We start from the raw sequence: 23,107 nt of genomic DNA, 5'->3' as shown, positions 1-23,107 counted from the left end.
CAATTGAACTTCCAATGCTCACCTCTCAATTTGCGTGGACCAAAGAGGAGCAAGACAGCGGTGGGAAACATCCCAAAATATCTGAACTGCAAGGTTGCTGGCACATGCCTTCCCTTTGGAAGGGCACCAGAGTGATCCCGAAGCAAAAGGTACTATTCTTTCCACTGGAGCATCACTCAGTATTACTAACAGTATTCCCCCTCAGTTAATCAGAAGCTGGACAAACCACCCTATTGCTTTTTACGAGACAGAATCCGGGATGAATCTACGTAAGTCCACATGGACCACTGTGGTACAGTCAGCCTTGTATTCAAAGGCCCCCGTTAGCCTCCGGCTTGCTGGTTGACCTAAACAAGTGTGGGCAAGAGTACGGAACGCTCCTAGAGATATTTCTAAATCGGATTACTTAGCTGTAACTTCACCAAGGCGATCTTCATTGGGGCAAACGTATTGCCATTTAAGCACTGCGTGGGCATCTTTCTATTCAAACCATTACTCAGCAGAGGAGTGGCTTAGACAAGAATGCATAGGGTTGAGCTTGGCTGCGGCTTGTCTACTGCTTGCCCTTGTTGAGCCATGGAAACCAAACTCATTTCCCTTGGTTTTGAAAGATAACCCCACACTGTGCACGGGGCTGAGAGAATCCTTCAAAACAAGGAACCTTCAGCGATCTACGGTGGCTGTCAAGGTTTCACTCTTTTTGTGTCTGTATCTGCGGATGCGGCCGGCCCTCCCAGTTTTCTGTAACATCTACTATCTTTCACCCACAGATAGTGGCCTTGTCAGGCAGTGAATCGTGAGATAAATCATTCTGAAGGATTGAACCTGGAAGATTCCTTCAGAGCAGACCAGATCATGTCCAAAAGTGCTCATTGGCAGCAGGATTGGTATTGTGGTCGGGCCATGGACCACTAAGAGCGTTTTCATTCCATCAGCAACAGACACAACATGACGGCTGCGTGTGCTGGATTGCTCTCCTCCCAGATCAGTTAGTCCCAGGTGCCACCAGAGAAATTACAAAACTCTTAAAAGGGATGCACCCTGCCCATGACTTGGGGGGAAATAAATCATGCAAGCCACGTTCTGAACTTCTCATATTTAAAGCTTATTGGGCAGTTTAGGCATTGCTCCTATTAATTTCTTAAACATTGTGTGTAATAAATATATTGCTGCATGTTCTTGCTTGCAGCGCAGAGACAAGCAAGCACATTTGGTCTGTCAAAGATAAGGAAGCGGCATCTTCAGCAAAAGCAGAGAACGCTCAGGATGTCCTATAACTCCTCCCCTAAAATCACACGGGGCAAACGTCTCCCAGCAGCACCAATCTCTCATTTCCTGGTCGCATACACTCCTTCTCTGTGCGGCACAGTGGCCGAGTGTTCCTGCGTAGAGTCGTGTGTTGCTGACTGTTTTCAAGACCCGTATAACTAGTCTTTGGCTTCACGTGACCTTGCCTGAGGATAAGGTGCTCCCAAAGCCTTCTGACGCTTGAAGAGCCGGGTTAAGTTTATTGAAACCAAGCCTGGGGGGGCGGGAGTGCCGGGCTCGGCCGGCTCATTGCAGCTTTTGAGCCAGCACAGCCACAGCACTACTGTTGCTAATGTCGCTGGGAAGAAAGCAAGAGCTGCACAATGATAAAAGAAGGGGTACAGATCTCAGGTGCGACCAATCTACTTCAATGAAGATCAAACAGTGTTGGCAGTCCAATCATACCGGCACTTTTAGAGAAACAACAACCAACTGTCAAAGCAGAGAGACAGCCCCCTCACTAGAGAGGGAGAAAGAGAGAGACAGAGAGAGAAAGAGAGAAAGAAAGAGAGAAAGAAAGAGAGAAACAAAGAGAAACAAAGAAAGAGGGAGATAGAGAGAGAAAGAGAGAGAAAGAGAAAGAGAGAGAGAAACAGAAAGAAAAAGAGAGAAAGAGAAAGAGAGAGAGTAAGAGAGAGAGAAACAAAGAAAGAGAGAAAGAGAGAGAAACAAAGAAAGAGAAAGAGAGAGAGAAACAAAGAAAGAGAAAGAGATAGAAAGAGAAACAAAGAAAGAGAGAAAAAGAGAAGGAGAGAGAGAGGGAGAAAGAGAGAAAGAGAAGCAAAGAAAGAGAGAAAGAGAGAGAAAGAGAGAGAGAGGGAGAAAGAGAGAAAGAGAGAGAAAGAGAAGCAAAGAAAGAGAGAAAGAGAGAGAAAGAGAGAGAGAGAGAGAGAGAGAGAGAGAAAGAGAGAGGGAGAGAGAGAAAAAGAAAGAGAAAGAGAAAGAGAGAGAGAAAACGAGAGAAAGAGAGAACGAGAGAGAAAAATAGAAAGAGAAAGAGAAAAAAAGAGAGAGAGAGAGAGAGAGAGAGAGGAGGCTCTACCCTGAACCACCCAAGTTCCCCATTCTGTGTCGCACGTTGTTTGCAGAAGCGGAATGCTTACAAGTTACATTTTACTAAAAATATGCTCATTTACAAAACTAATGTCTACTTTGTAACCATAAAAGCGCAATCCGTGAAAACAGAAAAACTTGGCTCGAAGCCCGGCTTCACCTAATCACCAATGTGTGATTCTTGGCAAATAAGCCTACCTAATGGGACTAATTTACCTTAGCTGCTAAAATTAGAATGAACTGATGTACTACTCACCTATGAACAATGGATTACAGTTCTGAACCATGAATAACATTTATAATTTGTATTGTGATGAAAGGAAAAAATATCCATTCTCTTGTGCATGGCTATGGCACTTGTGAATACAAGAAGTCATGGAAGATTTTTAATTACTTAAACCTGGAAGTTAGGAGAACTAAAACTGCCTTCCTCATTTTAGATTAAAGCCTATCCGAGAACCCTTAAATTAAACATTGGGTAGTCTAAAATGGGTGTTTTTTCAGAGGAGGGAGGTCGGGGCTTAGGATTCGATTGGCGTTTTAGGAAACACCTTTTACATCGTGCACCGGAGCTATGGTATTGGGGACTAGTACTAAAAGCTGGTCAGCCCAGGATCAGACTGTGCTGAGACTCGTCCACTCGGGTGCAGTAACTTTCCACGATGAAGCTCTTCGCGGATTGGTGATTTACAAGGAAGAAAACCCTGCCGCCACCAGGGACGCCGCTTAAAGTAGAACTAGTAAATCCAAGGCCTGCCCGGAGTAGCCACAGGCATGATCGAGTCAGAGGCGGCCACAGACCGCCAAGATCGCGCTGCTGTCACGGCGGGGCCACATGACGCAGGTTTCATCAAAATGGGAGTCGGCCACGTGAGCAGGCATGGTGAAAGGTTTACTTCAGTCACGAAGACCGATTAGTGTTGAATGCAGCGCTGAAGGATACGTCAGGCGGATGGAAAACTCAAATGGATCTTGTAAGGTCCACGGAAAGAATAGGGAGACCCTGAAGCGGGCGAGTAGCAATGGAATTTGTGGTGAACGCTTACATATACATTTACATATCATAAAAAGAGACCTGGCAAATAGATACATTTTAAATGACCGCCTTGAAATGGGCCAGTCTGCACCTTGCAAGTTTATCCCTGGGGCCAATTCAACCCTTCACCCATCTGAGGTTGTTCGCATGTGTACTATCAAATGTGGCTACAACACTCGTTCTAGCAGTGCTTGGAAGAGATAGGAATGCGGCAGTAGCGCCATCAAAGGACACCAATTGTCTAACCTCACTTTGCCCCTGGTAAACACTACGTAAGGAAGGAACGCCCCACACTTTGTCCTTCTTTTCTGAGAAAAGAAGATACACACCTGATGCTGTTATAAAGCCTGGTCCAGAGAAGCCATAGCAAAATGAACACACAGCTATACTAGAAGCAATGCCTTATGTGCCAGATGACATTCATATCCAGCAAAGTGGGGTAGGAGACCTCTGCTTGGTCTGAAACTCCCGTCAGCCCTACCTAGTAATTTCCATAATGAGAGGCCCTGCGAGTGGCATCCCAAAGCATCTATAGAGCTGTAGGTGGCTTACCCTTTGTAAAGACTGGAGGGGGGGGGTCTGTACTTCTGCCCTCTATATGGTAGAGGAGAGGCACAGAGGACCCCAGCCAAGATTCTCTATTTGGTAGCTATGGTCGAGCAATCAAGGCCTAGCTTCTCAGGAGGTGATGCTGGTTCTTAAGTACAGTGTAGTCCCCAAGCCCCCACAAAGGAATGTCCACACACTGTATTACTGAAAACACAGTCTTTATATAATTAATATTCAAGGTTATGTACACTATCACAATAACTCACTTTGTGCTCAGAAAATCAACAATGGTAAATATATACAGTTCTACAGTGGTAGCACAAATATTATTAGATCTCATTAAAGTGCATCAACTATACTGTCAAAATGTCACACAGATCAATAAAGAGGAAACCAACAGTAGAGAGAGGAAGGCAAGCAAGATGGTTGAAACAATTGGCAGAATACTGGCCCCGTTACCTAGACACAGTTCTGTGTAGAGATCCCCACCCACCTGGGCAACCTGTAAAGCAAAGATGTATCACAAGCCCAGTCTAGATAATATGAGTCTTATTTCCTGCTACAATAGTTCTACAGCCCCAATGTACCTGGAATTGGAGCGTTCGTCAATGGGAAATCGACGGACCTTCTTGAGTGCCCTCTCTTTAAGGCGGGAGTCACAGGTCGTCGAACGTCCGACGGAGAACAGGTTGAACTACGGCGATGAAGTGGCAGATTCGTTCCTAGCGGTGCTCGTCGATGACGGAGCGTTGGCGTCCTGCAAGGAAGAGGCATGCGGGGCACCTCAGTGAAAATAGTTCTGGACCGCAAAGAGATTATGAACTGTGGCCGAGCAAGGGTGTCGAGTCGTCGGTGTCTATGGTCTTTAGGTGGCGGGAAACCCACCGGCGGATGCTCCTCGCCGCGTCGACTGTCAAGCCTTCTCCAACAGGATTAAGCGGGCGGCGATGCAGACGAGAGCGTCCTTGGATCAAATGAAGTTCTAGGCAAACGGGAGCACGGCGGCTCCATTCAGCGACAGCGGTCGTCGACAGTGGCGGACAACAGTCCAGGCGCTTCTCTTTGGGATTCTGCAGCAGTCCCCGTCTCCGGTCGGCAGCCTGTAGTAGGTCTGTCTACCAGTGAACTTTGGCAAACATCAGCTGGTGCACGATGGTCCCTCGTAGCTCGGGAAGAGGGTGCCTTACCAGGTCCTCTCTGGGTCAGTTCTTGGAGACACAGCAGCTTTCAAATTGTGAAGGAGAGCAACAGCAATTGTTCTCTTCCCGCAGGGCTTCAAGGTCATGCTTCAGTTTCACTCCAGTTACTGTTCAGCTTCTGAACACGAATGCTAGCAGTGAGAGGCCCCAGATATACTAGTTGGTCTCCCATTCATTCTGCTGGGTCACACTCAGGCAACCAATCGGTCAGAAGGGCATTCATGCAGGCTGGCAGTCAATCAGGTGCATAGTGCATTCAGGCCATTCACTCCTCTCCAGACACTCACAGCAAGTTATGTGTATTGGGACAAGTACCCAACCATTCAACACTCCACACTGCATTCATACCAGTTTCGGGCAGGGCTGTTTCAGTCATTGTGTCAAACACCAGATACTAGACACCCACAACACAGAATGCGTATTGGTCACACACTCCATTCACCCACGTCCCATCCACAGGCGTATCCACAACATACAGTCATTGGGAAGGCTCCAGCTAGTCTGGCCTGGAATTCACAACACCACCATATATGGAACTTCCACCCAACAGCCAGTCAGAGGCAAGGGACAGAGTCAGGGCTTCCCAGGACTTTGGGAAACAAGGTAACAGGCAATAGAAAGCAAGAGGCCACAGGGGCCATCTTGTTTCCTATCAGGAATCAACTGATTCCAATGGCAGGGCCTCGGTATCCCAAAATGGAGGATACTCCGAGCACCTGCCAAATTCAGCCTGGAGCTGCCACCAGCCCATACCCTGCTCTGTGGGCCACACACAGGTGCCCAAAAACATACACTAGGGACACAGGGTTGTACCCCCACCCATGGGTGCCACAAGGGTATCCCATGGGTCTGTACACCAAACCAAAAGCGAGAACTGCACCGACAGGAGTCCCACATGGACTCCTGCGCAGAAAACCCGACATAACACACGATAAAAAGCAGTAAAGGACAAGGATATGGAGGCCCTGTCCCTCCGATGCATTTCCAGCATCACACCCTTGTAATAGAGGAAAAGGCTGGATCAGATCTCAAGAGTGATCCGACAAAGCCATCTAGAGATGAAGGCAGGAGGTGTGCTTGACTAGCCTGGGGGCAACCTTATTGGTCAAACTGTTGTCAACTCGAGACCATGACTATCCTTAAATGCATCGACCTCAGGAGGTGCTCACCCCATTTAATGATAATTATCTAATTGCAGGTAGTAGAGCTGAACACCAGCCAACCTTTCACAGGCACTTTTTGACTCAAGAGCTGCTAGTCTTGAGGGTTAGGCCATCTCATCTTTTTGTCTTTGCGCGCTAATCTTTTATTTGCTTATGTTCTGTCAAGGGTTTGTTCAATTGCGTGATCACAGGTGTTGTCACAAAGATATGGCTCAGGGTGCTTTGTAAATTGCCCTGACTAGTAAAGGCACAAGGAATGAGTCAATGACGCGTCCAAGCTAGGTGAGAACTACATTAACCATGAACCTATGGGATGTGTTTTCTAAGAGGCAGCACTTGAGATGCCACTGCATTCCTTTCTTGGTGTGGCGTGTGGAGGTTCGTATGGAAGCGTTTGTTCTAAGAGAGAATCTCAAGGTGACAGCGAGCGTAGTTGGTAATCACACTCACAGGCATGTCTCTACAAGGTGCCAATGCACTTAAGAGCGTTGACCTATATTTGAAGGATGATGCAGCCCTCCCAAGTCTGCATGTGCAGACTGCTGGAACTTGTACATTAGTGCAGGTCAGCGTTAAGAAAATGCAGTTATGGCTGGGTCTACGCAGGGGTGGCAGAGAGCTTTGGCAGCTGGGAGATGAACCGCTAACAGGAGCTGGTAGACACCACCTGTAGTGTGTGTGCGAAAAGAGCAAGAAAACATGACGCCGCTGCGCGGCCATCTTGGATGTTCACTTCAATGTACCGCAATGAAACGGTAATAAAAACCTACATTTTCCTGGACTCTGGGCTCAGCTAGTAAACATGTATTTCTGCTGCGAAGACAAGGTCACATACTTATGTCAGATGACCAAGCCGGAGAGCATAGTTATTGTATTGTCTGCCAAAGGACAAGCTAGAAAGGGAGAGGAGTGCTCTGCAGATGCAGTGATAAGGGGCAGTGGGAATTATGGAACAGGGTGGGGGAGGGCAAGATGGGTTTTTTCCACTTCTAACTGGAATAGTCCCCTCTGTTTACGCTTCATTCTTATTATCTGCTCTTCGGCTGAGGGCAGCACGGTAACTCATGAGGGGCGGCGATCGAAAGCAGCCCCATAAGAGACGAGGGTTATCCTCTTGGAATACAGAGTTAGAATTTGGACCCTAGGTGATTCAGTCTCACTGAGAGGGAGGACGCTCCACTCCAGATCCTGTTAGAACAATCGATCTCTGCCTACCTGCTGTGAGACCAAGCAGTGTCGTAGTGGCCGAGATGAAGGCGTCTCCTGTGACGATCATAACGGTGAAGCATTTTTTCTTTGTCTATATATAACCCATGATGTGTTTATTCTTTCTTTTTGTAAGTTATAATTGAATAAAGTGCCAGTAATGCAACATTTTTCATATAACAATAACCAATGCGTTGTGTAATTCTTTGCCTATATGAGTCCAATAACTACTTTTGCAAAGATCAGGAGAACAATACGAGATCTCCACAGGTGACCACTATAAAGCAAAACACCACCGAACCACAGACAGCAGGCTGTAGATGAATCTGAACCACAGGTAAACCGCTATTGGCCTCGTGGTGTATCCTAATTAGCACTGTGGTGCCGGTAGCCTCAAATACCGTGGGTGGTGCTGGAGGAGCTTCTGCTGAAAACGAGAAGGGCTGGAACTTGCCTCCTCGTTGCCAATTTTTTAGCAACATGTCTTTACAGATGTGGGAAAGTTGAAACCGGTTTATTAATTCAACAGCAGAACCATCCACCTTACCAGCCTCCAGTAACGGCCCAAGATAATTTTTCTCCCTGGTGTTCTTAAGGTTCAGCCGCACAGTAGTCTTAGAGGTGGTACATTCTAGTGCATCTCTGACCGACAGTCTGATATGGCAAGAATGGAAAGGCGGTGTACGGTGGGTGCAGGGAGTGAGGGGGTGTAATATCATTGGTGCAGGATATACTATGATTAGCCAGCCTCATCACATTACAAGATACTGAATAGTGACTCTTGTATATGCTACCACCCATGTGATCTCCAATCATGCAGGCAGCACTTACTTCCTGTGGAAGGCGTGTTTGCATGGGCAGATGCCCAGCTCATCTTTAGGCTTGAACTCCTCCAAACAGACAGCACAGATCTGGAAGACAAAACAATATTGCATTAATAGATGCAACCAGATTTAGTGGAAATAAGTGACCTGCAAACACACAGCACTGAAATTGTGGCGTGCACCATTTTAATTTCGAAGATTCGTACTATGCAGTTTGAAATGAAACCACAAACATCTCAAGTGCTCGGTCCCGCTTTAGAGGGATTCTCTGCAACCATTAAAGAGACATCGGACCACTACTATTGCACACCGAAATTAAGCTGTCACATAACAGCGAAGATGCATCATTGAATTCAAACCTGTAGGCAGACGCCTCAAAGACCCTGCCGAAACACCAACGCTGAATTGCTAAATGTTCATTAGGATTTACCGCAGAAAGGTTACATTCCCCGTGAACATTCTCACTCCCTGCTGCCCTTTCACAAGGGGCCCCCTTCCCAGAATTGCTTTCATACGGAAATGCTGATGCATGCCATTGAGGGTAGTAATGAACCCGTTCACAATGCAGCAACACCACCATAGTTCAACCTTGTCTAATGTGCATTTGCACAGAGCTGAACTGGTGCACAAATGTATTGCCTCGCAACACGCCTGATCAGATCTAGGGAGTAGAGGTACAGCATTCCGGGATGGGGGTACGGCAAAAATACTAACATCAAAAACTAGTGTTGTTTCCCGGGACAATGTGTGGGCAGGTAGGGGTGAAATAAGGGTGCCCGGGTGCAATATAAAGAATCATTGATGTCCTGCCACTCCCATGAAAGTACTTGTGGGAGTTGACGGCACAGAACATTTGTATTCTCCAACCAAACTTTTGTTGAGGAAATTGGGATCACAATGATTGTTTCTAGCCCCCATTTCTGTGCCAGAGACGCCATCTCTCCAGTGGAATGACGGGTAAAAGAGCTTCTCTTGCACATATTATTGACTGCCTGACAAGTGCCCTGAATGTGGAGGGTGAAATGGGGTGGTCGTGGTTAGTCCCCATTCAAGCTGTGGCGTATGTCACAGTAGCTGAGGTGCAAAAAGCCTGAGAATTAAGTTCCAGCAAGGATCTGTGTGAGTTGCGAGAAAGCCAAGGCTCAGCAGCGGCGTACTGCGTACTCTGAAGGAGCGAAAGTCCAGGAGGAGCTCGCTGTCAATCCCGAGAACTCCTAGGAGCCAGGAGGCAGGGAGGACTCATTATGTAGCTGAAGCAACCAAGTTCAAAAGGGAGATTTTGGGGGACTCGTGAACACCTAAAATGGGTGAAGAATAGAGGTGAACGCAGAGTGAGAGGAAATCCAGACCACAAGTAGCTCTGGAACGGGCATTCTCCGGAACAGTTCTCGATCTGGTTCTTATTGGATTACCATAGGGATGGACTCTTAAGAAACAATACAATCACTTGTGTTGGCCAAACTTTGAATCCTTTGTGCCGTTCACTTAGGGTCGCCTGGGATGCAGAAGCTATATTCGTTTGGTGGCCACGTTATTTTGAGACATTGTAAGCTACGGTGTCCTCAGTAGGGGGGCGCGGGAGTGGGTACACGGTCTCTAGACCTTTGAAACCTGATCATTTCTAATGCCAAGGCGTAGGGCCTCATAGGGGAAACCTCATTCTTACTTTAGCCTATTGTTGACAAATTTTTGTTATAGAACTTTCATAATTTCTAGGTACACCCTTAACCCAACTTGCTCTTTGAACAAAACTGCAAATACAATAATTTGTTACCACTCTAACATTGTGTGAAGTGTGCCATTGCTCAGCCAACACACAATCCCTCGTCCAACCTTTTCAACACAGTTAATATCAAGGAATCCATCTGATCCAAGTTAAACAGCCTTGTGACCAAGTGACTTCCTTTGACATATTTTTCTGAAACACGCCTCTCCACTCTGCAGAGGATCGGCGATAGACATTAGGACCCGCTTTGGTCAGCCTGGACAGATGAAAAACAAGATGTTGTAGGAATCAAAAGAGCGGACGAAGAAGCATAGATTCAGGGGAATCGGAGAAACTCTCCCTCCTATAATTCCTATATTTTTCTATGCATAAAATCGAGGCTTTGCCAATCACAACACAAAGAGGCACATTACATGAACTGTGCAAGATGGAAATAGCGAAATTGTAAGATTTATTGGAACATTGATCCGTTATCACACTGGCAAGACTTTATGAACGGGGCACTTCAACTATATTACTGTATTTTCAAATAAAGTGCAGACTAGCTACCAAGTCCTCCTCCTTCCCTATTAAGCCATAAGCTTGTACTTTCCCAACAATATCTCAAGGGCGAATAATGCTTCTAGGGCTGTATCGTCATTATATAAAATAACCATGGCTTGGCCGAACTATGGCACTGGTGCGGCCAACAGGCACTGGGAAGCTACCTTAAATGTACCTATTGAGGATGAGCAGTGGATTTAGGACTGTACTCAAACTAAGAGAACACCATTGAACCACAAACAGAGCCCTATACTTCAAGTTCATCCGTCAAGTGTATTACACCCCATTGTAAGTTCCGTATCGAGAGCATGTTCCAAATGCATACAGGATGATGCCAATTAAATATATTTGACCTAGTTATGGAAACAGACTTCTGTTCATCTGTTAGTGCAGCATCAGCAGACACAACATAGGTAGCCTTACAAGTGGACCCACTGGTGTCTCCATTAGACCTTCCGCCGCCTGGTAAAGTACTGTCGCATCCTGCATCTTCCAGCCTGGCTGAGGGATGCAGGGCAGTTTATGGAATCCTAGCAAGGCGTCACCTGGGGTCAGGATCTATGAGCAGCAGCTGGAAGAGTCGGACCTGAAGAAGAGATGTAACCAGATGGATGACCGGTGCCCGTACTCCACCAGGTACTACTACCCCAGTCTGCATGTATAAACAGCCCTATAATGAAGCGGTCTCTACGAGTCAACTCCACTGGCAACTTTGATTTAGAACATTTACTCCAGCATTACTGTTGGTTTGGAAATGTGATGCACTCCGGTGGATGAACACATGGACTCCAAGCACATGCCCAATGGAAGCAGGTGCTTGTGAGCACACGATTATCATCATCAATTGTCACACCGTTGCTCCGGCCACCCCCCATGGTTGTCATTACTTTTGTTTATAGTTCTAGTGCTCAATTATATGATGGAGACTGGATAGACATACAATGACTGCACCCACTGTCACACGTTCTTTGATTCCTGAGCTCTTTTCTCTTATGCTTGCCTATGCTCTGGTGGCAAATTTAGTGCAATATCTATCATTTAAATGAATAAGTAAAACATAAATTTGAAAAAGTAATATGGATGCTATGGTGTTGCCACACTCGACCTCGTTCGTCTCCTTCTGGAGGAAGGCATTGAAGAGGTAGAGGTTTCCATCTCCCAGGTCCGCTGTAAGAATCCGGACTAGGATGATGTGGGCTGTAGGCATGTTCTTTATAACCTACAGTTCATGGCTGTGTCACCTCAAGCAGTAATGCTGGGAAATGTAGAGAGAAGACCCGCAATGGCATTTCGTAAACCAGTCCGCTCTAGAAATTCTGGCTGGCAAGCAAGTTCCATCCTGCAAGCGTGGGAATAAAAACAAAGCCCTCCCCCCTTAACCCTAGGGAACAAAGGCCATCAATAGCAGACCACAAGTAGCCGGTTCTGCTCCTTTTCTGCTGCTCTGGGGTAAAGGCAAAGACGCACTGAAAGGAGATACTTAGGCCTGTGTCTGCTGGAGGATTAGTCACTTATGGAATGGATCAATAAGTTCGTGTAGGCACAATTCCCGGACTATCAGATCTGAATGCACAGGGGAGTGTTTTTTTTTACACTGTAATGCATCTCGTTTTTGTACCACTACTCCTATCGTGCACTGCACAACAACTCAAAATGTTGAACGTTTTACTGTTCGTTTATATTCAAAATAGAAAAAACTCCTTTCCTTTCTCCTGGGACTCCAGGGTGAAAAATAAGACACAGTAAATCCTGTCTGTGCCCTGTGATCTGTAGAGCTCCGAAACAGCACATAATATTTATTTATTTGAATTTATAAAGCGTGCAACGGCCCCGATGCATCGTGCCGCTGTTACAGAAGATTCAAGCAGGATTCCCTTAGGTACATACAGAGATACAATATGGTACAGAATATCAACATCACTGCAGTCTGGGCGGAGCACGTAGAACGCCAACAGCCTACCATCCTAGGGCCCACTGGGGCACTGCTTCAGGGCGCTATAAGAAGAAGCAGAGGAAGCTGGAGTAGGTCTAAAGATTGGTAAAGGATAATAAGCTTTTCTCAATTATTGTAACAAACTTGGATCGAGCATCATCCAACATCTGCAGGCTACAGCTCATTTCAACTCTGTAATGTTTTATAAAAAGTTGTGGGGTATTAACCTCTTCTTAGATGGTTGGCACCCACAAAAGATCGAGAATGCAGGGATTGTCTCCACCAGCCAGGCACACAATCTGTTGCAGCTATTTTTGGGGTCTACGCTGTTAGAGGTGGATTTCTACCAACTATTCGCAGCCGCTACCAAGACAGTCAACAGATTAATGACCTTTGATCTACTCCATCGTACGGGATGGAGGACTCTTTTCTCCAATGGGGAGGAATACCATTCCTTAAAATCCCAACCAAAAAACACCCCATCACACAGTCCTCATGGTTTAACGGACCCAAGTCATTGAGCATGAAATGCCAGAGAGCCCGACTTGGAGTTACCGTTACCAGGAATTGATCTGGACACAAGTGTTAGTGGTTGGAACACTTGGGACAGCAGGAGGATTTTCCGCAATATGCCGTGCGTGCCACAACCTCACCCAAGGCTGACGTAAACCTTGGCTAAGAGTGGTATCCTCCCTCACTGGGAGGCTGCCACCTCGCGCGAGAAGATCTATGTCGGGGAGGAACAGATCACCAAGAACAGGCAAGAGGGGTACTGCATTCTGCGGTCCTGCCCTGAAAACTCTGTGGAGTGGGACGCTGAAAGATACCACACTAACATGCATATCAGCTTTTCATAGAATAAACTGGAAGATCATATACTATAAGTGTGTAGCGGGATTTAGGAACCAAGTAACACAACCATAAACAAGCCAGAGACAAAATATGTAATGCTGACTGCAGAGTAAAACATAACTATGGAAAAAAAAAGCTGGTCATATGAGGGAGCACGGAAAAGCAAGACGGGAAGGTTGCAGACCAGTTGTTCCTGCGTGGGTAATTCGGAGAAATGAAAAAGGAAAATTCTGGATGTTCCTGTGAGCTTGCTTGAGGTACTGTACAATGGTCTAAGCCTCCTGCTCCCTCAGACGAGCAAACAAATACTGATCTCAGAGGACGAGAGAGACAGCCATAGAGAAAATACAACTGCACATTCCAGTGGAAGGAAAGATGAATCAACGACATAATCTGAATGGGCCAAGGGAGGCAGAACAGTGACTAAGAATAGGGCGTATTCACAGCGTGAAGCAGACAGGGAAATATGCACAGTAGATGACCCCTGCGGTCCTCATCTAGCATATTACTATGCATCAAGGTTTCTGTTTTTCCGTTCGGTGGTACAACGTCCTTTTAGCAACATACTATTTTTCGATGGTTTTTTAACTAACATTTTTCAATGAAAGAACGAATAATATAGGGGGTGGGAAAGTGCATATGTTAATGTTAAAAAGTATTTGTACCGTCACCACTAGAGTAGTCCTCAGGCGTTCTGGCGGATCTGAAAAGGAGGGTGTGAAAAAAGGAGGGGTTGGGAGGGTTAGTAGGATGCAGTGGGAATCGGAAAGTGAGAGTTATGATGCCGTGTTGGCAGTTTCAGTTCGGTTTGCACTGTTCGCTGAGCTTAGATGCAGTTTTCGGGTCTGTGCAAATTCCCATGTGCTGTTGTGCCTGGTTATGTGTTGTTAGTCTGTGGAGAAGTACGCACGGATTGCTGTGCAGAGAAGTGGTTGTGTGAGTTTTTGTATCAGGAGTGTATGCAAAGGTTGAGATTTTAGAGTTGGGTTACCAAGTCCTTACCTCTTGTTCGTTTCTGAGCTCGACACCTGTGATTATCCTGTGTTACTGGGATTGTTGTTTGGCAGTGATGTTGAGGAGTGGCAGTTTTCCTCTGTATTACTCTAGTGGTATGCGTACTTGGCTGATGTAGGAGTGTTTCCCCTGCCCTGTTTTGGCGAACTATAGATTAGAGGAGTCCGTCCCTCCCTGCCCATCCCGTTTGGGGACCTAACCTAGCTAAGTTTCCTCTGAGGTCTAGCGGTATGTGGGCACTCTCTGGTTAGGAATATTGGGTAGGGGTCATGGGTCCTTCCCTGGGATTCTTGTATCCCGCTGGGTCTATGCATCCAAGTCGTTTCCCTCTGGTTCTCAAATGGTAGGCAATGACAAAGGGCCTAGGTTTCACAAGGTACTAGACAATGAGAGACACACCTAGGTTTAAGAATTCCTAGATAGGTGGAGAAAGGCCTAGGTTTCACAAAATGGTAGACGTTGAAAACCTTCACAATTGTTTCTCGATGTGAACCCGGCTAAACTTCATAAATCCATCTAGATGTGGTATATGATAAACTTCACAATTCTATCTAGATACGACACCTGTTAAACTTTGCAATTTTATCCTGATGTGACACCTGCTAAACTTCACAATTCTATCAGGATTTATGTGCATTTTAAGATTCACCATTCTATCTAGATGTGACGCATGATAAACCTCACAATTCTATCAGGATTTATGTGCATTTTAAGATTCGCCATTCTATCTAGATGCGACACCTGCTAAAACCTGCAATTCTATCCCGATGTGACGCATGCTAAACTTCACAATTCCATCTAGAATAGACTGGTTACAAGATGGCTAACCTTATAGATGTCAGAGGAAAACTGGCTGTGGCTGATCGGGGAAGACGGCTAAGTGCCTGGGGGATAGGAGTAAGTAGGAGAATATGAGGGTTGGTTATAGACTAGCTACCTAACATAATAGTTTAAACGTGAGTAAAGGCTACCATACCACTGTGGCTTAAACATGGGAATAAGCTATAGGATACAAATGAAATAAAAAGATAAAAAATAAGTACATAAGTAGAGAGAGGGGTCAGTTCAATGGTGCAGTGATTGCGGTCACCCCCGGCCGCATCCACAGTACTTTGTTAGTCACTGCTGGGTAAGTTTAATGGGGTGCAGTGATTGCTGTCACCCCCGGCCGCATCCACAGTACTTTGTTAGTCACTGCTGGGTGACAGCTGCTCGCTTTCCCTCTGATACGTCCAGACATTGTTGGGAGCCGCTTCTACAGGACTAGTCCCCCGTCTTGGCTCTTCCACCTTAGGGGCTGCTATGGGAAGAGGGTTGCTGTAGTGCGAGGAGTCATGTGGGCCACTGGTCCGGTCACGGCTTTGGGTGGGAACATGCTTTGGTGACTACCCAGAAGAGAAGTGGGGAAGAGCGCGATATCGAGTTGCTGCTTGCGGGGGAACCAAAGAGGGGGGGGGCATGAAATGCCAGACAACATTCTCTTGTGCCTTGATTTTTAGGTCATGTCGAGATGCATCCAATCAAGTGCCACTTTTGTGGTTTGTTATTTGCTTTTCGGTGGATGAGTGAGAAGGAATGGATCATTTGCCAGTGTGGCCGATTGTGGTGGTTCCTTTGGGCAGTGTGGGTGGGCACTTGTTGATAATTAGCTGTCTGCTTCCCCAGCTGACAACGGCAGACACTTTCTGGCGCTCCCTCTGCAGGAGCGGTCCTTTGCCTCTGGGTCCTTCGCCGCAGGGGCTGCAGTGGGATTCACTAGCACAATCAATGTTATGGGGCTATGGACCAATCAGAGTTGGAGATGGGGGTTACGCCATGGCTACCACCTAAACGGGCTTGGGGGAGGATTGGGAGGTGGGAAGGGGTTTTTAAAGTGGTAAACAGGCTTGAGAGAGGGGCCGTTGACGGGGGGGGGCAAGGGGCCTGCACCCCATCTAAACTGGTGCAAGGGGATAGAGGGTGGGAAAGAGCATATAAGGGGTGTAGGGGTTAGGAAAAGAGAAAAACAATAGGGGTTGGGATTGAGGGACAATCCCCCCAAAAATAAACAAAATACTATTTTTTCATTGAAAAATATTCATAAAAACACACATAAAAAAAAGAATCCGTCGATGAAATGACATAGAATCCTGTGTTTATGGTATACCACCACAGTCTATCCTCATACGCACATTGTCCATGGCTTGGCACCATTGCGTTATTTGGCACTGGCACATAAAAACCTTTTTCACTACTTTTAACATTTATCTTTAGAAAATAAATCCAAGAATGTGTACATCCTTTGCTGGTGGTTTAAAAGCAATGTCGGTTACCACCCATCAATCAACTTAGATACCCCTACCCCCATTTACACCTAGCCCAACTTGCTTCAAACCCTAAATTTAACTGCACACTGACTTCTTATGGACAACTGTTTTAGAAAAATGTAAGACCGTGAGAAGGCAAGCACATACCCTTTGCAAGTCTGAAAAGGTTCACTCCCCACTTGCAATTGGCGAGTGAGAATGGACTCTAGGTGAGTAGGAAATAGTGCGATGTGTGCATGTAGAGCACTGAGGGAGGCGTTCGACTTTATGCCTGGCTATTTCCAGTCCGCCTAATTAAAATTTGATTAGCACACTTTGTGACTCACAATCCCAAAAGAATAATAATTATTTTATAAATGCCACCCCTAGGATTTAAACAGAAGTGTCAGAAGTGCCAACATTATAGCTTTCACTACCTGGATGGGGAGTGTGGGGGTTAGAGATGGGGGTTAGAGATGGGCTTTAACGGCACGCCAGCCCAAGCTTTGGTAGGCCTGAGCAAAGTGAGGGCCTTAGCTCTGGTTGCAGGTGGTTAAAGCCCATGTCCGCCACCCGGCCGTGGCCTGAAAGCTATTCATACCCTGGGATGAACCGGGGTACGGATAGTTTCCTTTTTTTGTTTTGTCTGACGGGAGTTCAGCTCAGCACAACACGATCTCCAGTCGGAGAATAAAACTAAGTCCCTTTTCGGAATGATGGCAGCCATAAGAAACATGTTCCAAAATGGCCGTCGTCAACATAAAAAGGGACCTAGTCCCTTTTCTATTTTAATGGTGGCAGTGCAGGTGCTGATTAGAGCATCACGATTTTCATTCGTCAATCTGTCTTCCCTGGTGCGAACATCCATTTCATCTCGATGATGCTAGTCCAGTACTGGGTTTAACTTTGCATTCTGTGATTTGTAGTCCTAGAGTTCACCATTATAAATCTAGAACTTGAATGTTCCAGACTGCAAAGTTAAACACATAACTTGTCTAGCATCTCGATAGGAATGGATAATGTTGGCAAGATTGGTTTTGTACACCATCCCGGGGCCACAAAACTGAAGACAAACTTTCCTATATTTGTTTTGCTAAATTAACATATTGATAGAACAAATGCTAAAGCCCATGGGTTGAAGAAACAATCCTGGCTACAACCCATGAGCCTCTTCGAAAGGTCTTTCACTCACAACAGCTCAATCGTAGCAAAGTTGTAATCATTTGCTCACAAAGCAGCACAGGTTATGCTTTCTGAATCAGTTTTTAAGTAGTGGAATCAAAGATATAAACTGCATGTGCTAGAGCTCATTGGTGCAGACAAATAAACATTTTGTTCCCAAAGTAACACCGGCTAGAATTCCTTTGAGGGATAAGGATATGCTGAAGCAATGAGGCTGTGAACCAAACTGAAGCAGACTTTGCAGTGGAAAAGCAGATGCTTTCTGCGGGAGTGTGGATTCAGCACCTTGTGCAGTGAAACCTTATATTTCATGCAGAAATGCAATCTCCAAGCGTTGCCTGCCCGCCCGCCCGCCCCTCCTGCATAGGGAGTCATGGGGTATGTACAGTAATTGAATGTGACATAGTCCAAGGAGGGTCGAGGCCCCCTGATGCGGGTGAATGCAAAAAGAGTATTGGAGTGTGGTGGACATAATAAGCCGTGGCTGCTCCTACCCTGCAATATGTTTAAATAATCATAATAGATCATATTTGGAAGCTGCATTTGATAAGAGCATTTGTCTACGCCTGCGAGGTTCTGGGAAGCCAAATTAAATGTGAAATCTGTTTACATTCAAGTCTTTAACCAAACTCTCAATTGTGAGGCTGGTGAGCAGTTAGACTTAGACTCAGGATGAGGTAAGCTGCTCTTAAAGTTAAGTTAACAAGAGTAAGATCTGTTAACAAACAGTAAATTCAGACAGAAAAGTACACAAATATACTATTAGAAATAAGCAGTTAAAATCGGCACACTCTTACAGGGATCTACATTAAGATTTAATAAGCAGGAACTAAAAGCTGCTCCTGGGTATTGTACGGAATGCATGGTATCACAAGTATGACACTGACACAATGGATACAATTTGTAAAACCTTTACTGAAAATGTTGCGTAGGGAAAACTATGAAGCCCTATAACTAAGATGGGAGCAGTCTCGACCATCAAATAATAAACAAAATAATCCTAGGGGAGTCTGTCAAATCTAAATGGCCTGTGCCAACAAAACCTAATGCCTGCCCTATCTCTTGTACTAAAAGTGTAAAAAGGAGAAATCTATGCAAAGATCAGTGTTCAAAAGAATAAAGGTAGTTGAACCAGCTCTCCTTCTCACGTTAAACATCACGGAGTAAGGCTGCCCTTGTGGGCAGGATGACACACACTGGCTAGATTTCTGACACTCTAAGCAGTTCCAAACCGTTGATTGAGGTCCTGCCTGACCTTGCATGTTAAAGTCTCTTTCTTGACTTTCAAAATTGTATTCCAACATAAAGGTCACAAAGGTCTCCCTCTGCCGGGCTCAGACCTTACAGCAACAGATCACGTAGGTCCCTCTATGTGGGGCTCAGACCTCTCACATCACAGTTCAATACAAACCTGCTGGGGGGGGGGGGGGGAAGGGGACAACCCTCCCTTCCCCAAGCTGATTTTACTTTAGGTCTCCCTCAATCTGGCTCGGACCCCTTTCAGATGTCAAAGACTGTCGAATGTGCGTGGCTGTCTTTACAGACCATCGCAGGACCACTTTGACTCTAAGTTCACGTTTAGTCTTGCTTAATTCACTTTTGCCGTTTGTTCGCTTTATAGCTTAAAAGAATGTACCTTGCACAGAGACTATTGAATGGGCCACTTCCTTTCGCCAGACCACTCCTTTACGTTGTATCGCTGATCTCACAGCTGCCTTTTACTTCAAAGTTCATTCACAGGACTCCCTTTCTTCACAACTCATCCACACGTGCAGCCTTCACTAGTGATAAAATGTTGCTACTTCATTCGTTTTAACACACACCAGGCTCTCAGGTTGCTTGCCAACTCACCGGCTGTGTGCGCTTCTTTTGCTACATTCTAATTCACGAGTCAAGGTTAGTACTACAGGCTTGGCCTTGCCTCCCCAACTCTGCCATTCACCCGGGCGGGTCGGTGGCATCCTTGAAACACAATGCAATCTTCACGTGGTCTCTGGCCTTCTCCATGGGTCTTTCGTGGTCTATCGGAGGCAATTACCTCCAGTAGGGAACCCTTGGTGTTTTCGGCCCACTCTGTTCCTCTGCTCCCATAGGTGCGCCTTCGTCCCGGAAGTTCTACTCATACTCGTGTTTCCGCCTTGTTCAACTGTGCCTTTAGGTGTTGCCTTTTATTTGTGTGAGGAGAGCTAACTGGTATTGGGTGTATGCACATAGTGTAAAGTGCCTGACCCGATTAACGGGACATGTCCAGTACGATGTGAGAGCATTAGTGTGGTTACTCTCAGTCACCCTCTTTCTCGGCCCAGTGTTTGTGTAAAAAGGGTAGAGGGGGAAGTTGGGACATTAGAAAATCCTACAAAATAGGATGGGGTAGATGAACAAAAAAGGGGGAATGCCACGTCTAACCGTCGGTTGTCTCACCCCCTCCACCCGAAGACCGCTCACCCAGGTGATCCTCCCACACTGGTTCACCCCCAGGGTCTGGCGATGTATGTGGCCTGGCCATACGAGAGAGAGATCCACAGGGACTAGCGGGTGAGACACCCTCTGGTTTCTCACAGTATCCAGCATTAACCAGTGACCAGGAGCTACCACTAAGGATCCAGGAGCCAGTACATAGCGTTCCGCAAATCTAACTATCCCCTCTAGCACTAATCTGAAATGTCATCAGGTCTAGTACGATAGTCGCTTGTTTTGTTCCTCTCTCACCTTTCTCCCACCCACCCCTCCCTCACCTCTCGTTAATCTCTGGCTCTACCAGAAATGTTGTCAGGCCTAGTATGCTAGTTGCCTGTCTGTTTCCCATTATCTTCCCATCTGTGTTTTAGCTCTTGCACTATGTCGTCCGGCTGAGTATGATGAACAAGTTACTTTCTTACCTGGTAATGTTCTTTCGATGGGATGGTCCGACGACGTATTCCATATCTATGACATGTAATCACCACAGCTGTGCTGCTTCGGAAACTTTTTTCGGCGTCTGCGTCCTGCGTCGGTGACGTCGATGCACCGTTGTCGAGGACCTCCTCCGACGTCTGACGTCATCCGATGTGATAAGTAGGACGCACGACGCCCGTAGACTCAGTTGTAGTTTTTTCCCTCAGAACGTGTGACATTAGTCAACTGCCAGTCAGACACAAAGCCTTGCGGAACGTAAGCTGCAATCGCAAAAGAAATTCTGCAGCAGGGAAGGCAGGGAGGGAGCGATATGGAATACATCGTCGGACCTTCCCATCGAAAGAACGTTACCAGGTAAGAAAGTAACTTGTTCTTCGAGGGGATTGGGTCCTCCGACGTATTCCATATCTATGACAGACTCCCAAAGCAGTACCAGAGCAAGGAGGAGGGAAAGAATTTAGAATCAAAATTTAGAATTGACAATCAAATAGCAGAGCAAAGGACCGCCTTGCCAAAGGCCAGATCCTGTCCTCGGATGGAATTGAGGGAATAGTGACGTACAAATGTATGTACTGAAGCCCAGGTGGCTGAATCACAGATGTTGCAAATAGGAACACCCCTCTGCAGGGCAGTAGATGCAGCCATACCCCTGGTAGAATGGGCCCGCAAGCCAGCTGGTGGGTCCTTACCCAGCAAGCGGTAACACTCCGAGATGGCCAAAATAATCCAGCGAGACAAAGTCTGTTTCGTCACAGCTTGACCCAAACGCTTTCCAGCGTAACCAATAAAGAGTTGATCGTCCACTCTGACCCGGGACATGCGTGAAACATAAAAGCTTAAAGCTCTCCTAGGATCAAGCCTAAGGAGTCTCTCCTCTTCCTTACCAGGATGCGGAGGAGGATAGAATGGCGGAAGAACAATCTTCTGGGCCAAATGAAATTCCGTCACTACCTTCGGGAGAAAAGAAGGACGAACTCTAAGGACAACCCTGTCCTTGTGAAATACAGTGAAGGGTGGCTTAACTGAAAGTGCCTGTAACTCACTCACTCTGCGAGCGGAAGTAACCGCAACTAAAAACACAGTTTTCAGAGTTAACAGCCTCAAAGGGCAAGAATGTAAAGGCTCAAACGGAGCACCCATAAGAAACTTAAGAACAAGGTTTAAATCCCAACCGGGCACCAGGAAAGGTGACGGAGGGAACACATTAGTGAGCCCTTTCAGAAACTGAGAAATTAAAGGGATTTTAAAGTAAGAACACTCTTCAGGCGAGCGCTTAAAGATGGACAGCGCCGCCAGGTAACCTTTAATGGTACCCACTTGCAAGCCCCTGTGGGCCAAAGAAAGTAAAAAGGACAGAACCATGGGGATGTCACATGCAAAAGGATCCACATTCTGAACTCTGCACCAGTCGCAGAACTTACGCCAACGGCAACGGTACAGAGACTTCGTTGCTGGCCTTCGGGCCAAAAGCAACACCTCCATCACATCTTCAGGGAGGTCCCAATCCTTCTACCCCAACCTTTCAGAAGCCAAGCGTGAAGGTTGAGGGATCTGACCTCTGGATGGAGAACCTGACCCCCCTCCCGTGAGAGCAGATCGTCTCGGTAGGGAAGACGACGTGGAGGGCAGATGGACAAGTCGAGAAGGTCCGGGTACCACGTCCTCCGAGCCCACGCCGGAGCAATGAGGATCATCCGGGAACCGAACTTCCGTAACCCCCGCAGCACTTGCAGGATGACGGGGACTGGAGGAAACGCGTACAGCAGCGGGAATGACCACTCCACCACGAACGCGTCTCCTAAGGCTCCTTTTGGAGGAAATTCCCACGAGCAAAACCTTTCGCACTTCCGGTTGACACTGGAGGCGAAGAGATCCACTTGAGGGGTCCCCCAAAGGGCGAAGATCTCCAGGAGAATCTCCTGAGCCAACACCCACTCGTGAGAGATCGTGCTCTGCCTGCTCAGAGCTTCCGCCGTCACGTTTTCGTCTCCGGCCAGATGAACTGCCGAGATCGAAACTTCCTGCTGGATGGCCCAGAACTCTAGCTGCATCGCCTCCCTGCACAGAGGAAGTGACCCTGCCCCCCCCCTTTTTGTTGAGGTAGTGCATGGCCACTGTGTTGTCTGTCAGGATCAGGACACTCTTTCCTCGCACAGTCGGCAGAAAAGCCTTCAGGGCTAGCCTGACGGCCCTCAGTTCCAACAGATTGATATGGAGTCTGGACTCCGACGGAGACCAACGACCACTGACTGTCAGCCCGTTGGCATGAGCTCCCATCCCATGAGGGATGCATCCGTCACGATCGTCACCTCCGGCCCGGGAAGCCAAAATGGAGCCCC

The 23,107-nt window shown here is 46.8% G+C and overlaps 1 protein-coding gene across 2 annotated transcripts in view; it reads right to left on the bottom strand.

Annotated features, from left to right (window-relative positions):
* Positions 1–23,107, bottom strand: part of RNF24 (ring finger protein 24) — a 254,389-nt gene that overhangs the window by 9,545 nt on the left and 221,737 nt on the right. For both annotated transcript variants that reach the window (XM_069632219.1, XM_069632220.1), the window contains exon 5: positions 8,346–8,425. In XM_069632219.1, coding sequence (XP_069488320.1) covers positions 8,346–8,425 — 80 coding nt within the window. The remainder of the gene's footprint in view (positions 1–8,345; positions 8,426–23,107) is intronic.

Source organism: Ambystoma mexicanum, chromosome 6q (genome assembly GCF_040938575.1).
Source record: "Ambystoma mexicanum isolate Mex_15411 chromosome 6q, UKY_AmexF1_1, whole genome shotgun sequence".
NCBI classification, from domain to species: domain Eukaryota; kingdom Metazoa; phylum Chordata; class Amphibia; order Caudata; family Ambystomatidae; genus Ambystoma; species Ambystoma mexicanum.
The sequence above is the reverse complement of the archived record's forward strand: the minus strand, read 5'-3'. Positions and strand labels throughout refer to the sequence as shown.